Genomic DNA, 13708 nt, shown 5'->3' with positions numbered 1-13708 from the left:
CAAAATATTTGTACTGTTCTAATTACGTTTGTAACCAGTTTATAATAGCAATAAGGAACCTCGGGGGCTTGTGGTATATGACCAATATACCACGGCTAATGGCTGTATACAGGCACTCCACGTTGCCGTTGCTTCGTGTTTAAGAAAACCATTGGCAATATATCACACCTCATCAGGCCTTATTGCTTAAATAACAACAAACTCCAAACTGCTTATTTCAAATAGCTTTTGAATTTTTTAAAACAACAAACACATATAGCGATTTACAGTTCATATGGTAACAAAGTTCTGACAAATATTGTGAGTCATTTGGTCATCATGGTCACAAGAAGGCTCCACCGAAAGTGGTGCCACATTCAAGTGCTAATCGGATCTACGAACTCTGACATGTCCCATTTGCTAACTGGTTATAGTTATACACGTGCCGCGTTCAACCAGTTATCAAATCGGAAATGTCCACGTTTCCCTGTTCTGACTAGCACTTGAACGCGACATAATCTGGAACGGTGTGCCAGAATGAAATGTGTGTGACGTCACGGCTCTACCTGAGTTTCGTTAAGGGAAGCGGAAAAGGCATAAACTGCTCGGCCTGCTCCGGACATTATCAGAATTGTTCTCCCGTGATAAGAAGTGTCCGTGGGTCATCTATACGTTTACCTGGATTGCAAAGGACATAGGAGTTCCAACGTTTTGGAGAATAATATTTTCCTGAAGCTTGTGGTTCTATATTACCTTCTCCCAGATCGAAAATATCCTACTTCCTGGTCACGTTCAACAGCAGGTAGGTTTCACAGCGGTATCCTAGATTTGGTTTGTTTGCAACCATGAAATAGTTTTAAATTCGTAACTTGATTTAAAAAATAAGAATAATTTAAATCATTACTAACAATTTCTTTGTGAAAAAAAGTATCCACTGGTCTTTCGTATGTTGCTCGAATTTACAGTACGAGCAAGTGGTTGCAGGCATAACATACAACAACATGTTACAATAGTCTGTAGCCTATCCTAATGGATTGTTTGCTGGGAAGAAGTCCACTTTATGGTTCATTCATTTGAATTAATGTATTAACGTTGGACATTTATTTATGTTCCATGCTCAACTGACCTGTGTAACAACCATGTCCTGCAGATTGCAGTAGTATCATAAGACCAACCATATGCACTTTTGGGAGGAACTTTAGTAATAGCTGTAAATCAGTGAAATTGCATGCTATTCTGGGCGTTTTGAGGTCTGAGTAGAGTAATTAAATAAACTGACCTGTAGGCTGACCCGAAGCCACTACATTTTAATGTTTGCCTCTCAAAGTGGCAGTCTATGTTTGAAATCTTGGTAGCCATGTAATGTTGGTCATCTTGTGCCTGCCTCAGACAAGTTGTGTTATGTCATACCCTTACAGCAGTTTTTCTGATACAGTGCTTCTAGTAGAACTGTTTTGAGATATTGGTCAGGATGTCCACATAAGTGTACCATATGGATAGTAAATATCTAACCCGCCCATTGTGGCCCCCTCCCCAGACAATAAGCATGGCGTTGACCCCGCGGCGTGTCCGGCTCAAGCCCTGGCTAGTGGCCCAGGTGGACAGTGGGTTCTACCCAGGCCTGGTGTGGATTGACCGAGACAATAAGCGCTTCAGGATCCCTTGGAAACATGCTACACGGCACACCCCCCAGCACGAGGAAGAAAACACAATTTTTAAGGTGAGTAAAGCACATCTCTGTAACAGTTTGTGAAACGATACATGTGGGCTAATGTGTTGGCAGGTGAACTGGTTGTGGCTGGATCAACGGTGAGTAAAGTAAGGTTGATGTTAACTATATTCTCTGAATGTATTCTTCATCTGTTTCCTCTCTACCCTGTACCAGGCCTGGGCGGTAGAGACCGGAAAGTTCCAGGAGGGTATTGATGATCCTGACCCTGCCAAGTGGAAAGCTCAGCTCCGCTGCGCCCTCAACAAGAGCAGAGAGTTCAACCTTGTCTACGACGGCACCAAAGAAGTCCCCATGAACCCCCTGAAGATCTACGACATCTGCGACATCCCACAGCCCCTCAGTAACCCAGGTAACTGGCCATCGAAGACATAAAAATATAATAATTATACAACCATAGTAGATATATGATTATTTACAGTCACTTGTCAGGTTTGGTAGCAGCTCTGAAACGTATTTAAACTTTTGCCATCCCTTGCTCTCCTTCTCATTTCTCTCTCTCTCCTCAGGATCTTCAGACCCTGGGTCTTGGACACCAAATGATGGGGATGAAGATGAATCAGATGGCTCAGAGCCCCTCCCTCCTTATCCAACATCCAACGGTTAGTCATGTCAAATATCTCTCTTTATTTAATTGAGTCCCCCTCTAATACTAATTCTTAATTTTTACCACATCATTTATCCAAGACCACATAACAGTCCAGATCTAGCCTCTAGATAATGTTTTCCAACTTGCCTGGTCCAAGAACAACCCCCTGCCCCCCTTTTGTTTGGCTTACTCCCAGTTTTGATTCCAATATCCCAGTCTGGTTTTTGGTATGTTAGCTAATCATGCTTTGTTTCTCTGTAACCAATCAGGCACCAGCCCCGCTCTTATGTGGTCTCCACCGGGGTCTGTATCGCCCCTCCAACCCCCCAGCTGCCCCTTGTCAGTTGAAGTGTGGCCCAAAGAGGAAGTTAAGCTGTGGCCCAAAGAGGAGCCTTTGGATATGGAGATGCAGCCTTCGCCCCTGGAGATGGCGCCCCCCCCCCCACTGGACATGCCTCCCCCTCCCATGCCTGACGTGATGTTCGCCTCCCCAGAGATGTGGATCAGCTCCTTGCCTAGTGAGTACACTAACACAACTACACAAACTCCTCCATTAGATAAATATAGGACTGCATACAGTATCACAGCAACTTGTCCATACAGACAACCAATGAGTGACTCTCTTTATCTTCATGTGTTTCTTTGTTTCTCCCTCAGTAACAGACCTGGAGGTGCAGTTCCAGTACCGGGGTAAGGAGGTGTGTCCAGCCATGACGGTCAGTAACCCACAGGGCTGTAGGCTTTTTTACGGGGACCTAGGTCCCATGGTCAACCAGGAGGAGCTGTTTGGTCCTATCAGCCTGGAGCAGCTGAGGTTCCCCTCTACTGAGCATATCGCCAACGACACGCAGAGGGTCTTCACCAACCGCCTGCTGGATGTCATGGACCGAGGCCTCGTCCTGGAGATCAGCGGCCATGACATCTATGCCATCCGCCTCTGCCAATGCAAGGTGTACTGGTCAGGCCCCTGCGCCCCCAACCCCAAAGCACCCAACCTCATAGAGAGGCAGAGGAAGATCAAGCTGTTCTGTCTGGAGTCCTTTCTCAGTGGTAAGCAGTGACTCCGATCCTCTTAGCATAGACTCTTCACACAGCTTTCTTGTGTTTTATAGTGTTTTAGGCAGGGCCCTTATGCGGTATTGTGATAGTGTGGCATGTACTGTAGCTGTTATTGCATGTGTGCTGTGACACTGAATTGCTATGTGATATGATTGTGATGGGTTTGTGTGCAGATGTGATAGCCCATCAGAGGGGCCAGTCAGCCAGCCCTCCTCAGTTCGACATCAACCTGTGCTTTGGAGAGGAGTGGCCTGACAGCAGACCCAAAGAGAAGAAGCTCATCATGGTGCAGGTACAAGACTGTCTTTGTATCAGGATGCAATGATTCATAGAAAACTCATTTAAATATTTGTTTTTCATTATTTTAAAATGTTGAATTGACCCTCAAGCATGTATGTTTTGTTGAGTCCCTTCGCTGTAACTGCCACGTCTTTGGCCCTCTGCTCCCCTCCAGATTATTCCAGTGGTAGCACGTATGATCACTGAGATGTTCTCAGGCGACTGCATGCGCTCCTTCGACAGCGGCAGCGTGCGCCTGCAGATCTCCATCCCAGACATCAAGGACAACATCGTGACCCACCTGAAGCAGCTGTACCGCCTGTTGCAGACCCACCAGGGCCAGGAAGGCTGGCCCCAGGCTCTGGCCCCCGGAGCCGGCATGCACCTGCCCCAGGCCCTGCATGCCCAGTGAAGTAGCCTAGTCCACCACGGCCCTACCAGGCCAGTCAGTCTCTCTCTCACACACACACACACACACACAGCTCTGTCTGGACACTGCTGCCTCTCTACTGCTGGTCCAAGAGGGGATCTATTATCAGCAAACTAGTACTTATGTTTATAGAGGCATGTTCATCAGAATAGGGAGAGGGATCACATCGATTTAGCTTCTTTTCCCCCTTTTGTTATTATGGTCTATTATAGGGTTCATTGGTCCATGTGTATATATTGTGGTAAATGCTGCTACCAGGCATTGTAATTATACTGTTACTGTGGCAGTCAGTAAAACATGGTGTGATGATGATGGTGTCTGTCTGCAGTTGTAAGCTCTAGGGCCTTGAACTAGAGCAGCATTATGGGTCAAAGTCCTGTAGGCTGCAAGTCAACATTGAACATCGTCAATGAGTTACAGACATAACCCTGGTCGCCAGTTACACAATACAGTCAGTGACTTCTGAATAATCATCAAGCTTTGTCCTGGTCCTTGTTGTTCATAAAACATGATCTCATTCTCATGTTTGCTACCTGTTTGAGTGCTAATGCATTTTAGTAGATTTAGTTGAACTTTTATCAAGAAGTGATACATGCATATATTTTAAGTTATCCATTTATTATAAACAATATAAAGAAAAAGTATCATTGTGACATTTGCATTTTAAGTCATTTAGCAGACACACTTATCCAGAGCGACTTACAGGAGCAGTTAGGGTTAAGTGCCTTTCACAAGGGCACATCAACAGATTTTTCACCTAGTCGGCTTGGGATTTGAACCAGCGAACTTTCAGTTACTGGCTCCCCGCTCTTAACTGCTAGACTACCTTCCGCCCATGACTGTTGAGATCCATTCCTTCATGTGATTCTGACTGGTCTTGCTAGGTATGTGAACAGTTTACTATAACTTAGTTTTTTGTGGAGATCATTTAAAGGTACTAGTAGAGAAAATCATTTAAATGTTGATGATTTTCCATATGTATATCCTACACTTATCATTATATGGAATTTTAACTATTTGTTTTGGCCTATGAAAATAGTATACTATATAATGTTAAAGGATCTCAACTCTTTTTCCCTCTAATGATTTGTATTTTCCTTTTTTTGAAATAAAAATTTCCAAAACTAGCAAAGCGGTCTTATTTAAAATGTCAGTTTTACTGTCCAGTTATAAGTGGCAAATGTGTCAACTATACTGAGGAAATACAACAAGTAAGCATGAACGAGGCAGTAACCATAACGCATGGTTATGAATACAAATTGACTTCAAGATGCAAAGATATTTACGATGACAAAAATAAATTGCATCCAGTGTGATGTAAAAAATACATAGAACATACTGTATTTCCCAAACCCTTTAGAGCAAGTTCTTCAGGGGTTTGTTCAGTTCCCAGGTCTTGTCATATGGGCCTATAGCAATGCTGTGGTAATGTCATAGAGGTACTTCTCTGTGTGTTCCTGTAGTACTTGGTAAAGGTCCCACAGCTGATTTCTTGTCGTGGGGATATTGGCCAGTAACAATGTCAAAATGGCCACCACCATGACTACCACGAACAGGGTCAGGATGAACCAGGGACAACAACGTCTCTTGGTGGAAAAAGAAAGATTCCATCAGTATCAAGTTAATATAGGATTAAAATCGAGCAGAGACAAAAATGTTGGAGACATACAGGATGAAGACAGTGGGGACAGAAAGTGATTGATTATGCTCTGGGTTTGACATGACTAAGACGAAAGGGAATTGTAGACAAATACTGACCTCTCTCCTTTCGATATTGGCTTCCATCATGCTTTGTTTCTTGTTGCTGTGGTGTGACATGGCTGGCTGAAACTGCTCATCCAATGAATGCTCTATTGATGTCACCACATTTACAGACTAATAAATATCATGGTCAAAATAGCAGTTAAAACAACTTTGACCTACTATAGTAATTTATGAAATCCAACTTTTATTTAAATCTGCTAGTGGATATATAATGTACAGTCGTGGCCAAAAGTTTTGAGAATGACACAAATATACATTTTCACAAAGTCTGCTGCCTCAGTATCTTTAGATATTTTTGTCAGATGTTACTATGGAATACAGAAGTATAATTACAAGCATTTCATAAGTGTCAAAGGCTTTTATTGACAATTACATGAAGTTGATGCAAAGAGTCAATATTTGCAGTGTTGACCCTTCTTTTTCAAGACCTCTGCAATCCACCCTGGCATGCTGTCAATTAACTTCTGGGCCACATCCTGACTTATGGCAGCCCATTCTTGCATAATCAATGCTTGGAGTTTGTCAGAATTTGTGGGTTTTTGTTTGTCCACCCGCCTCTTGAGGATTGACCACAAGTTCTCAATGGGATTAAGGTCTGGGGAGTTTCCTGGCCATGGACCCAAAATATCGATGTTTTGTTCCCCGAGACACTTAGTTATCACTTTTGCCTTATGGTAAGGTGCTCCATCATGCTGGAAAAGGCATTGTTCGTCACCAAACTGTTCCTGGATGGTTGGGGAAGTTGCTCTCGGAGGATGTGTTCTTAGGCAAAATTGTGAGTGAGCCTACTCCCTTGGCTGAGAAGCAACCCCACACATGAATGGTCTCAGGATGCTTTACTGTTGGCATGACACAGGACTGATGGTAGCGCTCACCTTGTCTTCTCCGGACAAGCTTTTTTCCAGATGCCCCAAACAATCAGAAAGGGGATTTATCAGAGAAAATGACTTTACCCCAGTCCTCAGCAGTCCAATCCCTGTACCTTTTGCAGAATACCAGTCTGTCCCTGATGTTTTTCCTGGAGAGAAGTGGCTTCTTTGCTGCCCTTCTTGACACCAGGCCATCCTCAAAGTCCTCACCTCACTGTGAGTGCAGATGCACTCAAACCTGCCTGCTGCCCTTCCTGAGCAAGCTCTGTACTGGTGGTGCCCCGATCCGGCAGCTGAATCAACTTTAGGAGACGGTCCTGGCGCTTGCTGGACTTTCTTGGGCGTCCTGAAGCCTTCTTCACAACAATTGAACCGCTCTCCTTGAAGTTCTTGATGATCCGATAAATGTTTGATTTAGGTGCAATCTTACTGGCAGCAATATCCTTGCCTGTGAAGCCCTTTTTGTGCAAAGCAATGATGACGGCAGGTGTTTCCTTGCAGGTAACCATGGTTGACAGAGGAAGAACAATGATTCCAAGCACCACCCTCCCTTTGAAGCTTCCAGTCTGTTATTCGAACTCAATTAGCATGACAGAGTGATTTCCAGCCTTGTCCTCGTCAACACTCACAACTGTGTTAACGAGAGAATCACTGACATGATGTCAGCTGGTCCTTTTGTGGCAGGGCTGAAATGCAGTGGAAATGTTTTTGGGGGATTCAGTTCATTTTCATGGCAAATAGGGACTTTGCAATTCATCTGATCACTCTTCATAACATTCTGGAGTATATTCAAATTGCCATCATACGAACTGGGGCAGCAGACTTTGAGAAAATGTATATTTGTGTCATTCTCAACTTTTGGCCACGACGGTACTATACCTATGGAGTCCTGTTGCTGTCCTCTGACAATCTCCTGCTGTTTCATGGTGTCTTGCTGCTGCTGTCTCCATGTCTCTAGTTGTGTCCTGCAGGTGTGGAGGTTGTCCTCTAGGAGGTTGATCTTGAGGTGGAGTTCAGCCTCAGTGTGTTGGTGCTGCAGCAGCTGACTCTCCAGAGTTGCATCCTGTCCCATCACTTTCTGGATGCACAGGGAGATACATGATGCTATTTAAAGCATATATTATTTCACTCTCATAAAATATAGCGTGTGTGTGCATGCGTGCATACCTCTAGTTGGCTCTGTAATAGGTTTATATGGTCTATGTTCTGCACCAGAGACGTCCTCAGCTGGGTGCATTTCCTCCTCTCTTCCTCATAGCGCTCTCGGCACTGTGATGACTCAACCTGGGCAGTCTGCATTGCCATCTGTTGGACACACAAAGTACACACACACAGTCAAACTCCTGTGACATCCCTTCATATTCATTTGATATGAAATAATCTCATATTTCGCAAATCAATTACATTAATTAAATTAATAATTGACTGTAATAGGAAAATACCAATTGAACACAGTGCTATTATGCATTATCCAGAGTGCAGCCCTGTCTGACCCCTTACTTCCAGGCTGTGAGCCCTGTCCTGGGCCTTGTTTTTTTGGTCAGTGACCCTCTGGAGTGAGGCCACGGCCATCTCCTCCAGCTCCTGCCTCTGCTGCTCCGACTGTAGCAGCAGCTTCTTGGCTCCATCCCTGGACAGCCTCTGAGGAAGAGGAGAGTAATGATTGCTCTTTGGTGTTTCAGCCTGGTGGTGATTTTGTATGTACATTCATACTGTAAGTTATATACACTACCATTCAAAAGTTTGGGGTCACTTAGAAATGTCCTTGTTTTTGAAAGAAATGTCCATTAAAAAAACATAAAATTGATCAGAAATGCAGTGTAGACATTGTTAATGTTGTAAATGACTATTGTATCTGGAAACGGCAGATTTTTTATGGAATATCTACATAGGTGTAGAGGCCCAATATCAGCAACCATCACTCCTGTGTTCCAATGGCACGTTGTGTTAGCTAATCCAAGTTTATCATTTTAAAGGGCTAATTGATCATTAGAAAACAATTTTTGCAATTATGTTAGCACAGCTGAAAACTGTTGTTCTGATTAAAGAAGCAATAAACCTGGCCTTCTTTAGACTAGTTGAGTATCTGGAGTATCAGCATTTGTGGGTTCGATAACAGGCTCAAAATGGACAGAAACAAATAACTTTATGAAACTTGTCAGTTTATTCTTGTTCTGAGAAATGAACGCTATTCCATGTGAGAAATTGCCAACAAACTGAAGATCTCATACAACGCTGTGTACTACTCCCTTCACAGAACAGTGCAAACTGCTCTAATCAGAATAGAAAGAGGAGTGGGAGGCCCTGGTGCACAACTGAGCAAGAGAATAAGTACATTAGGGTGTCTAGTTTGAGAAACAGACGCCTCACAAGTCCTCAACTGGCACCTTCATTAAATAGCACCCGCAAAACACCAGTCTCAACGTCAACAGTGAAGAGGCGACTCCGGGATGCTGGCCCTCTAGGCAGAGTTCCTCTGTCCAGTGTCTGTGTTCTTTTGCCCATCTTAATCTTTTATTTTTATTGGCCAGTCTGAGATATGTCTTTTTCTGGTCAACTCTGCCTAGAAGGCCAGCATCCCAGAGTCGCCTCTTCACTGTTGACGTTGAGACTGGTGTTTTGCGGGTACTATTTAATGAAGCTGTCAGTTGAAGACTTGTGAGGCGTCTGTTTCTCAAACTAGACACTCTAATGTACTTGTCCTCTTGCTCAGTTGTGCACCGGGGCCTCCCACTCCTATTTCTATTCTGGTTAGAGCCAGTTTGAGTTGTTCTGTGAAGGGAGTAGTACACAGCGTTGTACGAGATCTTCAGTTTGTTGGCAGTTACTCGCATGGAATAGCCTTCATTTCTCAGAACAAGAATAGAATGACGAGTTTCAGAAGAAAGGTCTTTGTTTCTGGCCATTTTGAGCCTGTAATCGAACCCACAAATGCTGATGCTCCAGATCCTCAACTAGTCTAAAGAAGGCCAGTTGTATTACTTGTTTAGTCAGCACAACAGTTTTCAGCTGTGCTAACATAATTGCAAAAGGGTTTTTCTAATGATCAATTAGCCCTTTAAAATTATAAACTTGGATTAGCTAACACAACGTGCCATTGGAACACAGGATTGAGGATTGTTGATAATGGGCCTCTGTACACCTATGTAGATATTCCATTTCCAGCTACAATAGTCATTTACAACATTAACAATGTCTACACTGTATTTCTGATCAATTTTATGGTAATTTAATGGACAAAAAAAGTATTTATTTTAAAAACAAGGCCATTTCTAAGTGACCCCAAACTTTTGAATGGTAGTGTAGGTACAGACATTGTGCCTGAACACACCTGCACACAGATCTTCAGCTGTGACTCTAGTGCCCCAATCTTTCCCTTCATCTTGTCCTCTTTGCAACAGACCTGTGGGTAGAGAAATATGAGATGTAATGGGGATTGGCTATTAGGCCCTTTCTTTTTTCTCTGTATATTTCTTTCTCAACTTCTCAGTGACAGGATGCAGGGTAGTCTCCAGAAGAATGAGGGTGGAAACACTGTGAACTCGACTCTGAAACCACAGTCAGTCTTCAACCAGATCACTGAGCCAAACACGGTAGCCTATTACCTAATTTAAGGCTCTATTCAATCTGTAACGCTTCCGCGATAGAAATGTAAAGGTCATTTCAGATTGAGCCGACATGTGCAGCGTTTACCGTGAATGCAGTCTCCGCTAAATTTCAATCACGCTGTAAAGCGTGTCAATAAAAGTACAAATCTATACAAAAATGTAATTACCCCTCCCCTTCAGTCGGTTCACTCTCGCGCCTCGCTCCAGTATACATGGCTTGTAAAAAATGCTGCGGTTTAATCAAATAGGCTACCAACTGGAGAGAGGAAAAGCGACCTAAAACGGCATAGCTGCTCTACTCACATTCCAGTCAAGCCCAATTGTTCACATATTTAACTAATCCCGTGCCATCTGAGGTGAAGAGTGAAATAAAAATAGATTGACCTATGCAGTACTGCCACACGAATTATTATAATGTGTTTAATGTTCATGTTATACATTTTAATGTGTTGTAAATGTTCATATGTGCGCAGTGCTCAACTGTAGGCTACAGATTTATGCCGGTGCTGTTATGTGCAGACCGTCCTGCTGGGGTCTCTGTCCTCATCCTTCAGCCTTATTAATCGATAAACATTTAGGTAATTTAGAATATGTTCTTATCCAGAGCAATTTAGGCCAACAATCAGTGCATTTAACTAAAATAGACAAGTTAACATATCACAGTCTCATGTTACTGACATTATTTTGAATAGTTAGTAAACAAACACAATAGCCCATATTTCTGGGTGCAAAAATGAGCACAGAATGGGAGTGATTTTTAAAGGGAAGAGACAGCAAAGTTCAGGGGTTATAGAACTGTTGCAGGATCATTAATTTTCACTCCTGTGTCAACATATATGACACACTACACCAACCTACTGTCAACTTCATGGCAGTCACTTCATGAAACAGAGTATGATATAGAAATACAGTAATCACATCAGTGTATAAGAGATCCAGGTCCTAACCTTCCAGACATTATCATGTGAGAGCAGTAGAGTAGAGGTGGTGTGCTGCAGTAGAGCAAGCTTCTGTTTCAGAGAATCCTCTCGCCGCAGAGCCTCCTATGGAAAGAGATGCACCATAATACAAGTAAGGTTCTGACTAAATGGCATGTCTCAATTATATGGATTATCATTACAGATTCCAATATAGAAGCACTTGCAGCAATCTAAGGAGTCAGCATAGCAGGATTACACACCTGTAGATACTCAGAGAGTTGAACGAGGTCCTACATAGAGGAGAGGGAGAGAGATTTTTCACAATAGGCATAAAAGATATTCCCAACATGGAGCAACATGGACATCATATATATAGTTATAATGGGTGGTTGACTATGTATGTTGCACCCATGATAGTTAAAATATCATAACATCTATCTCTACGTTTCTATGCAACACAACTGATAGTGATGCCTTCTTCATAACTTTATGGGAATGCGGCCTCTTGTCAGAATGATGAATGATTGTGTAGATGAGAACTGTGATTCATTGCTATGGCTCACATTTGAATTAGAATCTACCCACAACATTACAGAGATGCAGTACATTGGAGTTACTTACTGTCTCCTTCACAGTGCTATAGCCATGCCTGTGAATGACAGGAAATGAGTAGGGGGTCAGAGGTCAAAGTGTTATACATGCAGTACATGACAGAGATAAAACAGTTAAACAGATCAGTGTCTTCATGTTGAGGCCAGTAGCTTACTGTACTTACTCTGTCTGACAGCAGACATTCCTTTGTTGGAGCTGCCTGGTTAACATTACTAGGCCACTCTGGTCCTGTTTAACTACTAAGAGGGACAGAGGAAGATCATGAAATTCACCAACAAACTCGGTGTTCAAACTTAATAAGTATGTTGAAATTCAAGTTTGATGATTGACAGTACAGCCATGGGTGTCCAACCTCCATCAATTAAAAAATAAGGATACCCAGTGAGTCCAATTTTACCTTTATCTCTGATATCCATACTCTTCCTCAGTGAGGGCTGCTGTGGTGTTTGAGGGAATATCTGTGAGACGTCAGAGTGAAGCTGCCCTATTTTGTTTTTCCCTCCTGCCCCATGCAGTGGTGGTGAGGTGATCCATGTTGCCTGGTGAAACAGTTTTGCATCTGTGACACTCATTTTGTGTTTGACCAAACGGAATATTCCAGTATTTGTGTATTAAGATACATATAATAAAATAATGTCACGCACGTAATGTGTATTACATTTAAAATTGTTGTCATTTAGCTCTTATCTACAGCGACCCACAGGAAGGAGCGTATCGACAGATTTTTCACCTAGTCGGCTCGGGGATTCAAACCTAAAACCTTTCGGTTACTGGCCAAATGCTCCTAACTGATAGGCTACCTGCCGCCCTGTATTATGTGCTTACCTTCCCGATGGAGTGTACATCTGGCCAGGTGATCCCCAGATCCTCTGCTGATATGAGGGACTGTCTGTGGATGAGAGGCACTCTCTGCCTGTTGGTCCTCATCATGATTTTGGTCTCCTTGTTTGACTGCTTTTCATCAGCCTGATGAGTGGCAGCCTGGACAATCTGTCTCCTTCTCTGGAACTCTATCTGTCTTTTCTGCTGCATCTCACTCTTCCAGTCTGCCTCCAGCTTGTGTCCTGGGCTGCGACATGTCGTCACATTGTTACGATCTCTCAAGAACTCATGTTTTGCTGCCCGTTGTTCCAGCTTTTGGTCGTAACTCTCCATCTGAGGTCGTCTCATCCTGAGGTCTTTTTGGATCTCCATTTTGGTGGATGAACTTCAACTGCAGGATTCAGAATAAGACAGTATCATTCCATCAGATTCTTAAAGAAAGCATGATTGGTTATGGGTGTGTCAAAACAGGATGCAGTGCATTCAGCTTTGACTCTACAGAAATGAGGACAGCAAGCATGACTTTCAGTATGAATTGAATGAAGGAAATTAAGCCTGACATTCAAACACCTGTGGTATGAAGTCCTACTTTATGTATATGAGTTCTGCTTCACCTTAAGCAGAAACTAGCTGTAGTGTGCCATCTCAATGTATGAGAAGGCTGCTGACACAAAGCTGAGACAGATCACTCACAACACACCATAGGTCAAGAGAAGACCAAAACCACACATCTCTCCACGGATGAAACCTTGTGAGTGTGAGTAGCAAAAACAAACCTGAAAATGTTCAAAGAACCCAGCAGCCTGTTGTCTCCTCTATGGTTTCTCCTCCTCTGTTGTCTTTGAATTCACTAACTGTCACATACTCGCTCTCAGAACAGGAAATGAGAGAAACCACACTGCTCATGTTCACACTTCTGTTCCACTATCATCACACCCACATTGCATCCTCACACTGTCGTCACACATGGGCAAACAATCAGAGAAGTGACTTGTAGGAAACTTACATTTTGAGCTACTATAGAGTGGTGTGGGACAGTTGAAGGCCT

The 13708-nt window shown here is 43.1% G+C and overlaps 2 protein-coding genes across 4 annotated transcripts; one reads left to right on the top strand and one right to left on the bottom strand.

The window, feature by feature from the left end:
* The first annotated feature begins 538 nt into the window (after positions 1–538).
* Positions 539–4413, top strand: LOC112069236 (interferon regulatory factor 6). Its single transcript, XM_024136528.2, has 8 exons — positions 539–781; positions 1517–1699; positions 1865–2060; positions 2218–2310; positions 2567–2815; positions 2955–3347; positions 3530–3648; positions 3811–4413. The coding sequence occupies exons 2-8, from the start codon at positions 1526–1528 to the stop codon at positions 4045–4047; spliced, it is 1461 nt and encodes a 486-aa protein (XP_023992296.1). The 5' UTR covers positions 539–781; positions 1517–1525; the 3' UTR covers positions 4048–4413.
* A 488-nt stretch (positions 4414–4901) lies between these two features.
* Positions 4902–13525, bottom strand: LOC112069235 (TRAF3-interacting JNK-activating modulator). 3 transcript variants are annotated; one of them, XM_024136526.2, is made up of 13 exons: positions 13437–13525; positions 12664–13051; positions 12236–12377; positions 12002–12077; positions 11848–11875; positions 11487–11516; positions 11254–11349; positions 10030–10101; positions 8199–8339; positions 7866–8003; positions 7578–7776; positions 5824–5915; positions 4902–5651 (listed from the first exon to the last, which is right to left on the bottom strand). In XM_024136526.2, the coding sequence occupies exons 2-13, from the start codon at positions 13030–13032 to the stop codon at positions 5475–5477; spliced, it is 1560 nt and encodes a 519-aa protein (XP_023992294.1). In that variant the 5' UTR covers positions 13033–13051; positions 13437–13525; the 3' UTR covers positions 4902–5474. The 3 variants fall into 3 exon arrangements, with proteins under 3 accessions (XP_023992294.1, XP_023992295.1, XP_070294564.1); XM_024136527.2 differs by having other exon boundaries at positions 12002–12074; XM_070438463.1 differs by lacking the exons at positions 4902–5651; positions 5824–5915 and adding an exon at positions 7263–7384.
* Positions 13526–13708: the final 183 nt, after the last annotated feature.

The sequence above is a fragment of the Salvelinus sp. IW2-2015 genome, unplaced genomic scaffold (genome assembly GCF_002910315.2).
Source record: "Salvelinus sp. IW2-2015 unplaced genomic scaffold, ASM291031v2 Un_scaffold944, whole genome shotgun sequence".
Classification (NCBI taxonomy): Eukaryota; Metazoa; Chordata; class Actinopteri; order Salmoniformes; family Salmonidae; genus Salvelinus; species Salvelinus sp. IW2-2015.
This window is presented reverse-complemented; position numbering and strand designations above follow the sequence as displayed.

What these genes read in the sequence shown, in the direction of transcription:
- LOC112069235 (XM_024136526.2), bottom strand. Translation starts at nt 13,032, where the DNA reads ATGGAGATCCAAAAAGACCTCAGGATGAGACGACCTCAGATGGAGAGT. An exon ending in AATGTCTGCTGTCAGACAGA is followed by an intron (nt 11,876 to 12,001) that starts GTAAGTACAGTA and finishes TGTCATTCACAG; the next exon opens with GCATGGCTATAGCACTGTGA. An exon ending in CACATGATAATGTCTGGAAG is followed by an intron (nt 10,102 to 11,253) that starts GTTAGGACCTGG and finishes CTCTACCCACAG; the next exon opens with GTCTGTTGCAAAGAGGACAA.
- LOC112069236 (XM_024136528.2), top strand. Translation starts at nt 1,526, where the DNA reads ATGGCGTTGACCCCGCGGCGTGTCCGGCTCAAGCCCTGGCTAGTGGCC. An exon ending in TCCTTATCCAACATCCAACG is followed by an intron (nt 2,311 to 2,566) that starts GTTAGTCATGTC and finishes GTAACCAATCAG; the next exon opens with GCACCAGCCCCGCTCTTATG. An exon ending in GTGGATCAGCTCCTTGCCTA is followed by an intron (nt 2,816 to 2,954) that starts GTGAGTACACTA and finishes TTTCTCCCTCAG; the next exon opens with TAACAGACCTGGAGGTGCAG.